Genomic DNA, 9,309 nt, shown 5'->3' on the forward strand with positions numbered 1-9,309 from the left:
CGTAGAACAGGGGGAGATCATACAGACTCCACTCACTCACTCTGTAGAACAGGGGGAGATCATACAAACTACACTCACTCTGTAGAACAGGGGGAGATCACACAAACTCCACTCACTCTGTAGAACAGGGGGGAGATCACACAAACTCCACTCGCTCTGTAGAACAGGGGGAGATCACACAAACTCCACTCACTCTGTAGAACAGTGGGAGATCACACAAACTTCACTCACTCACTCTACTGAACAGGGGGAGATCACACAAACTCCACTCACTCTGTAGAACAGGGGGAGATCACACAAACTCCACTCACTCACTCTGTAGAACAGGGGGAGATCACACAAACTCCACTCACTCTGTAGAACAGGGGGAGATCACACAAACTCCACTCACTCACTCTGTAGAACAGGGGGAGATCACACAAACTCCACTCACTCACTCTGTAGAACAGGGGGAGATCATTCAAACTCCACTCACTCAATCTGTAGAACAGGGGGAGATCACACAAACTCCACTCACTCAATCTGTAGAACAGGGGGAGATCATTCAAACTCCACTCACTCAATCTGTAGAACAGGGGGAGATCACACAAACTCCACTCACTCTGTAGAACAGGGGGAGATCACACAAACTCCACTCATTCTTTAGAACAGGGGGAGATCACACAAACTCCACTCACTCTGTAGAACAGGGGGAGATCATACAAACTCCACTCACTCTGTAGAACAGGGGGAGATCACACAAACTCCACTCACTCTCACTCTGTAGAACAGGGGGAGATCACACAAACTCCACTCACTCACTCTGTAGAACAGGGGGAGATCATACAAACTCCACTCACTCTGTAGAACAGGGGGAGATCACACAAACTCCACTCACTCACTCTGTAGAACAGGGGGAGATCACACAAACTCCACTCACTCTGTAGAACAGAGGGAGATCATACAAACTCCACTCACTCACTCTGTAGAACAGGGGGAGATCATACAAACTCCACTCACTCACTCTCTAGAACAGGGGGAGATCATACAAACTCCACTCGCTCACTCTGTAGAACAGGGGGACATCATACAAACTCCACTCACTCTGTAGAACAGGGTGAGATCACACAAACTCCACTCACTTTGTAGAACAGGGGGAGATCACACAAACTCCACTCACTCACTCTGTAGAACAGGGGGACATCATACAAACTCCACTCGCTCTGTAGAACAGGGGAAGATCACACAAACTCCACTCACTTTGTAGAACAGGGGGAGATCACACAGACTCCACTCTCTCTGTAGAACAGGGGGAGATCACACAAACTCCACTCACTCTGTAGAACAGGGGGAGAACACACAAACTCCACTCGCTCACTCTGTAGAACAGGGGGACATCATACAAACTCCACTCGCTCTGTGGAACAGGGGAAGATCACACAGACTCCACTCTCTCTGTAGAACAGGGGGAGATCACACAAACTCCACTCGCTCTGTAGAACAGGGGGAGATCACACAAACTCCACTCTCTCTGTAGAACAGGGGGAGAACACACAAACTCCACTCACTCTGTAGAACAGGGGGAGATCACACAAACTCCACTCACTCTGTAGAACAGGGGGAGATCACACAAACTCCACTCACTCTGTAGAACAGGGGGAGATCACACAAACTCCACTCACTCTGTAGAACAGCGGGAGATCACACAAACTCCACTCGCTCACGCACACACTCTCCATAACTAAACACAGAAAAGTTCCCTAGGATTGAGAATCAAACCCAGGGCCCTTGTAGCTGCTATCCGCGTCGCCACCACCGCCGCTGTGCTGCCACTCCACTGCCCATGTTATTGATTTACAACCACGAGGCGTTGGCTGCCCCCTTCTCTTCCTTCCATGACCACTTTTACGGCTCCGGCAAGGTGGGGGATTGGCGGGGGGCGGGGGGCGCTGGCGCTGTGACGTGTTCGGACATCTTCTTGGTTCTTTCGGTAAAGTCGTCACGTAGAAGGGAAATAATAAAATGATAAAAATAAAACATGATAAAATAATTCTCACGACGTTTCGGCCGCAACGCAAGCAGCCGTCCTCAGGTGAAGAACAGGTCTGTCGGGAAGACAGCGTCTGAATGAAACCACCACCAGGCTTGGCAGCGTATATTTAAGCTGCTGGGTTGGAGGTCATTCACGGATCGCGTTTCCGCAAGTTGTCCCTCTCCCCTCTGCGTTCTCTTCTTTTCCGGATCGGCCTTTGCACACTCCGATCCATCTTCATCTCTCCCACACCCCACACACCTCACACCTCCCCGGAGGTTACCAAGTGGCAATGTGACGATGGGGGGGGAGGGAATTCCCAACCCCACCCGGCCTCCTCATAGCAGAGGTCGCAACCCGGTACCCGGCTACCCGTACCCGGCCGGGTACGGGTACGGGTAGCCGTTTGCGACCCTGGTGCGGCCGGGTACGGGTAAGGAATCAATGCTCTGTGTGTGCGGTGTGTCTGTTTGCTCTGGGCGTGCGGTGTGCGTGCGGTGTGCGTGCGTGTGGGGCGTCGGTATGCTCTGTGTGTGTGTGTGCAGTGTGTGTGTGTGTGCGTGCAGTGTTTCGGTATGCTTAGGTGTGTGTGCGGTGTGTGTGCGTGCGTGTGCGTGTGTGCGGTGTGTCTGTTTGCTCTGGGTGTGCGGCGTGCGTGCGGTGTGTGTGTGCGGTGTGTCGGTATGCTCTGTGTGTTGGTGTGTGTGTGTGCAGTGTGTGTGTGTGTGTGTGCGGTGTTTCGGTATGCTTAGGTGTGTGTGCGTGCGTGCGGTGTGTCAGTATGCTCTGTGTGTGCGTTGTCCGTGTGCCCGGCGCGCCTTCCGAAACCACACATCTACAGCATCTCGCACGACCTCTCCCTCCGCATCTCACACCCCCAATGCTTCGACGCGGTTTACGCTAATCTGAAAGGGGGGGGGGGCGGGCGAACGAATCGTCGTCCTCTGGGTGCAAGGCATGAATATAAATAAACGACATGGTTGCTCCAGTACAAAATGAGACACCCCGCCCCCCCCCCCCCCCACCGCCGGTTGTATTACTGCGGGGCATGCTAACCTGTAACATCCTACGCTTCGCCGTTGTTACCGGACGTTCTTCAAAATCTCGGGGGGGCGCGGAGTAGGGGGGGCCCCCCTAATTGGGTATTGTGCGCACGCCCGCCCGCAATCGTAGCAATCGTCAACGATGCCCCCGACCGCTGCTGCAGGTTTCGACTTTAAAGCTTCTTTCGTGACTGCAGGGATTCATCTTCTTGGTTCTTTCGGTAAAGTCGTCACGTAGAAGGGAAGTAATGAAATAATAAAAATAAAACATAATAAAATAAAATTCTCACGACGTTTCGGCCACAACGCAAGCAGCCGTCCTCAGGTGAAGAACAGGTCTGTCGAGAAGACAGAGTCTGAATGACAACCCCAGTAAAAAAGACGCTCTAAGCCTGGGGTTGTCATTCAGACGCTGTCTTCTCGACAGACCTGTTCTTCACCCGAGGACGGCTGCTTGCGTTGTGGCCGAAACGTCGTGAGAATTGTATTTTATTATGTTTTATTTTTATTATTTCATTACTTCCCTTCTACGTGACGACTTTACCGAAAGAACCAAGAAGACGCTGCTGCAGGTTCGGGTTCCGTGCCACGCGGACGGGGGCAACCCCCAGCCTCACGGCGCGAACGCACAAATTATTCCAGTTCGAATTTCTTGTCGTTATACAGTGGGGGGGCTGGTTGTGTTGGGGGGGAGGGTGGGGAACGAAAAAGAATCGCCTGCCTCGCGTAATTTCACGCACGCTTCAAACGCGCAAGCTTCTCGCCTTACCCCCCCCCCCCACCTCCCACATCTCTTAAGCCGTCGCTGTGGGGGGCTGCTCAGTGGGGGGGCGGTTACGATGGCTCTCTTCGCCGGCGAAGAAGAAGGGGAGGGGGGGGTGGGGAGCGACGTTGGCTGACGCGGGGGGGTGGTGGCGTGTGCGTGCGCGTGCCTGCAGCTGTTCACGGATGGCATCACGAACAAGCTGGTGGGCTGCTCGCGAGGGGACAGCCGGGAGGACGTGGTGCTGATCCGCGTGTACGGCAACATGACCGAGCTGTTTGTCGACAGGGACAACGAGCTGAAGAGCTTTCAAGTGAGAGACGCCCCCCCCCTCGCCGCCAGGCGTGGCCACCGCCGCCACCACCATCGCCACCGCCACCACTGCCACCACCACTGCCACCACCACTGCCACCGCCACCACTGCCACCGCCACCACTGCCACCACTGCCACCACTGCCACCACTGCCACCACTGCCGCCACTGCCGCCACTGCCACCACCGCCACCACTGCCACCACTGCCCGCCACCACCGCCACCACTGCCACCACTGCCACCACTGCCACCACCGCCACCACTGCCACCACTGCCACCACTGCCACCACCGCCACCACCGCCACCACCGCCACCACTGCACCTCCACTCCAGAAATACAAAATGGGAATGTTTCATCATGGGACCTCCTTTGCCAGTACCAAAATATACTAATAGGGTTGAAGCTTTCGTGACTGCAAGGATTCATATTCTTAGGCTTTTTTGGTAAAGTCACCAGGTAGGTAAAAAATTTAAATTAATAAAAGTGAAATAAAATAAAAAATCACGACGTTTCGGAGGCAACACAAGCTTCCGTCTTCAGGAGGAACCGTCACACCAGAGTAATGAGAGCTCGGGGTGAGCAGCTACATCTTGGGACCTCCTTTGCCAGTACCAAAATATACTGATAGGGTTTTTCCCCTTTTTTCTGGCAACAAAACTGACACCTTTTTCAAGGATTCATGCTTACATTGACCACAATACTTGCAGTCAAATGCCAACAAAAAAACAATACTCTGATAATTTATGCATTTTCTTTGCGTGTTGCGCGCTGGCAGTCCGTGCAGAACGGTGGTTGGTTCTTTACTCATTTTCCGAGGGAGAGGGGGGCGAGGCCCCCCACTTCCACCGATAAGACGACATCGGTGTGACCAGCAGCACCGATGATGATGATGGGGGTGGTGTCTTTCACTCTTTGTTTACTGTCGGGGGGGGGGGGGGGCTGCACTAAAGGCCACTGCGGGGGACCTTGCAACGAAGAACACCGGGGTTTTAGAATGTGCTCAAGCTGTGAGCGTGGCACGCGTGGTTTTAATAAAGTTTTTAAATAAGTTGAGAAGAATGCACAGCGCTAGCAAGCCCCCGCCGGTCATGCGTTCAATCCCCGGTTGGGAGATTGACTTCGGCCCATCATCCCCGTCCACCTCGGGTGTGGATAAACTAGGTACTACTTCTTTCGGTAAAGTCACGTAGAAGGGAAATAATAAAAGAATAAAAATTCAACATAACAAAATAATTCTCACGACGTTGTCTTTCCGACAGACTTGTTCTTCACCTGAGGACGGCTGCTTGCGTTGTGGCCGAAATGTCGTGAGAATTGTATTTTATTATGTTTTATTTGTATTCTTTTATTATTTCCCTTCTACGTGACTTTACCGAAAGACCCAAGAAGATGAATATCTGCAGTCACAAAAGCTTTAAATCGAAATTTTATTATGTTTTTTTATTATTTTATTATTTCCCTTCTACGTGCCTATTACCGAAAGAACCAAGAAGATGCTTGGTTCTTTCTTTTTTTTAGTAACTCGAAGCAAACGGCTGAGCAGCCCAACGGGAGAGGTTCCTGCGCGGACGCTGCGAAAAGGTGTCGTGCAACGGGTTTAGGGGCTGGGAGTTGTTGCGTTTTTTTTCTTGGATCGACATTCGAAAGGGCAGCAGCAGCAGCTAAAGCAGCAGCAGCAGCAGCTACAGCAGCAGCAGCAGCTGCAGCAGCAGCAGCAGCAGCTGCAGCAGCAGCAGCAGCAGCAGCTGCTGCAGCAGCAGCAGCAGCCGCAGCTGCAGCAGCTGCAGCAGCAGCAGCAAGCGGTCCTCGCCGTTCAAACTCTCGGCGATTGCGACACGAGGAGAGGGGAGGGTGCCGTGCAAATTCTCCCGGTTTAATTCGAAAGGCCGTGGGGTCGGTTTGGCGGCAGACAGACAATTCCCCGCACAAACTCGTCCGGATAATCTCGATTTGAAGCTTTCGTGACTGCAGGAATCCACACTCTTTGGTTCTTTCGGTAAAGTCACGTGGTTAGAAAATCAAATAAATCGCGACGTTTCGGGCGCGACATCAGGTGGATACTACACTATGAGATCTCTTTGCCACTGGTAACAGAGATCTCATAGTGTAAATGCTTACCCCGAGCTCTCAATACTCTGATATTGCACTGTGTTTGAGTTGTACGCCTTCTGGTGTCATCTGGTCCAACACCAATGGGGACTAGGCTCTAAAGAAAGCCGTCTCGGGTGTGGACCAATCAACTTCAAGGACAGTGCATATTATTATCATTATCAGAGTTGTTTCTTTTTGTTTGCTTTTTTTTACTACTTGTGTTGTGGTTATTGCAAACATGATGCCTTGTATAAAGGTGTCAGTTTTGTACCAGTTTAAAAGGGTAAAAACCTACTATTATATCAGGTGGATAGTTTTGTGGCCCTATAACCTGTCCCCCCTCCGCAACCTAGCGGTCGATTTTTATTTTTTCCTTAACATCGTCCGTGAAAGGGTTTTGCGTGAACGGTGATAATATTATTTTAGTCTGTTTAACACGAATGCTTTCGTGAACCAAATATCAGCCGTGACGTAGGTGTTTTGGGTTTGATCGCGTGAATATAAATGTGACGAACCTTGCTTAATCGGCCGTGTCGGGTGTTGGCCGGTTTTAACGACGCATTTATATTCACGCAATCAAACCCCAAAAAAAACCCATGTTATGGATTATTATTTTTTTAGTCTGATGATTTTTTAAATGGAGAACCGAGAGAGAGAGAGAGACGTCTAACTTCGTTGTTTGGCTTTTGCGTCGTTGCCATGCTTCTCTGCGCGTCGTTGATTTTCACGCTCGGATGTCGCCGCCGTGAGTTGGCCGGGGCCTGCTGCCACCAGTCTCTTCTGACTGTGGGCCCTCCCTCCCTCCCGGCCACCCACACGCCTGCCTACCTGTCTACCTGCCCACCCACCTGCCCACCCACTCACCTGCCTACCCGCCCACCCACCTGCCCACCTGCCCACCCACCCACCTGCCCACCTGCCCACCTGTCTACCTACCCACCTACCTGCCTACCTGCCCACCTGTCTACCTACCCACCCACCCACCTACCTGCCCACCCACCTACCTGCCTACCTGCCCACCTGTCTACCTGCCCACCCACCTACCAACCTGCCTACCTGCCCACCTGCCTACCTGCCCACCTGTCTACCTACCCACCTACCTGCCTACCTGCCCACCTGTCTACCTACCCACCCACCTACCTGCCTGCCTGCCCACCCACCCACCTGCCTACCTGCCCACCTGTCTACCTACCCACCTACCTGCCTACCTGCCCACCTGTCTACCTACCCACCCACCTACCTGCCTACCTGCCCACCTGTCTACCTACCCACCCACCCGCCCACCTGCCTACCTGCCCACCTGTCTACCTGCCCACCCACCTGCCCACCCACCTGTCTACCTGCCCACCCACCTGCCTACCTGCCCACCCACCTGCCTACCTACCTGTCTACCTGCCCACCCACCTGCCTACCTGCCCACCCACCTGCCTACCTACCTGTCTACCTGCCCACCCACCTGCCCACCCACTCACCTGCCTACCTGCCCACCCACCTGTCTACCTGCCCACCCACCTGCCTACCTGCCCACCCACCTGCCTACCTACCTGTCTACCTGCCCACCCACCTGCCCACCCACTCACCTGCCTACCTGCCCACCCACCTGCCTACCTGCCCACCGACCTGCCTACCCACCCACCTGCCTACCTACCCACCCACCTGCCTACCTGCCCACCCACCTGCCTACCCACCTGCCTACCTGCCCACCCACTCACCCGCCTACCTGCCCACCCACCCACCTGCCTACCCGCCCATCCACCTGCCTACCTGCCCACCCACCTGCCTACCTGCCCACCCACCTGCCTACCTGCCCACCCACCTGCCTACCCACCCGCCTACCTGCCCACCCACCTGCCTACCCACCCACCTGCCTACCTACCCACCCACCTGCCTACCTGCCCACCCACCTGCCTACCCACCTGCCTACCTGCCCACCCACTCACCCGCCTACCTGCCCACCCACCCACCTGCCTACCCGCCCATCCACCTGCCTACCTGCCCACCCACCTGCCTACCTGCCCACCCACCTGCCTACCCACCCGCCTACCTGCCCACCCACTCACCCACCTACCTGCCCACCCACCCACCTGCCTACCTGCCCACCTGTCTACCTACCCACCCACCTGCCTACCTGCCCACCTGTCTGCCCACCCGCCCACCTGTCTGCCCACCCACCCACCTGCCCACCCACCCACCTGCCTACCTGCCCACCCACCCCCCTGCCTACCTGCCTACCTGCCCACCCACCACCCACCTGCCTACCTGCCCACCCACCCACCTGCCTACCTGCCCACCCACCCACCTGCCTACTGCCCGCCCACCTGCCTACCTGCCCACCCACCCACCTGCCCACCCACCCACCTGCCCACCCACCCACCTACCTGCCTACCTGCCCGCCCACCTGCCTGCCTGCCCACCCACCCACCCACCTGCCTACCCACCCACCCACCTGCCTACCCGCTCGCCCACCCACCCACCCTGCTTGCCGGTGATTAGCTTTCCCCGCCTCGCGAAATGACACCCCGGGGAGTCGATCCGACCCTGTTTCTGCCGCTGACTCTGCTGCTGCCGCCGCTGCTGCGGTGACGTGTCCCCTCGCCGCAGGTGCTGCAGGCCTACGGCTGCGCACCCAGCCTCTACTGCACCTTCCTCAACGGCCTCTGCTACGAGTTCATGCACGGCCACGTTCTCGACACGGCGCTCGTTCGACAGCCGGACATCTTCAGGTGACTTGCGCGGAGTAAACACTCGGCCGCCGCCGCTGCTTCTCTTTCACTCCTTTTATAGGAGGAACGGGCGAGATACACTTCTGAACAGATAATGGAGTGGATGACATATTCTTAGGTTTTTTTGGTAAAGTCACCAGGTAGGTAAAAAATTTAAATTAATAAAAGTAAAATAAAAATAAAATAAAAATCACGACGTTTCGGAGGCAACACAAGCTTCCGTCTTCAGGTGGAACTGTCACAGCACGACAGCTGTATCAAGTAAAGAGAAATTCTAAGATTATAGATTTGAAGCTTTCGTGACTGCAAGGATTCATATTCTTAGGTTTTTTCGGTAAAGTCACGTAGGTAAAAAAATTATAATT

General features: G+C 54.5%; 1 protein-coding gene across 1 annotated transcript in view; it reads left to right on the top strand.

Annotated features, from left to right (window-relative positions):
* Window positions 1-8,962, top strand: part of LOC133360401 (ethanolamine kinase 1-like) — a 36,822-nt gene extending 27,860 nt beyond the window's left edge. Inside the window, exons 2-3 of the mRNA XM_061579108.1 lie at window positions 3,993-4,130; window positions 8,823-8,962. Coding sequence (XP_061435092.1) covers window positions 3,993-4,130; window positions 8,823-8,948 — 264 coding nt within the window. The 3' untranslated portion in view covers window positions 8,949-8,962. The remainder of the gene's footprint in view (window positions 1-3,992; window positions 4,131-8,822) is intronic.
* The last annotated feature ends 347 nt before the right edge of the window (window positions 8,963-9,309 follow it).

The sequence above is a fragment of the Lethenteron reissneri genome, chromosome 68 (assembly GCF_015708825.2).
Source record: "Lethenteron reissneri isolate LAM-NWPU_2019-01 chromosome 68, ASM1570882v1, whole genome shotgun sequence".
NCBI lineage: Eukaryota > Metazoa > Chordata > Hyperoartia > Petromyzontiformes > Petromyzontidae > Lethenteron > Lethenteron reissneri.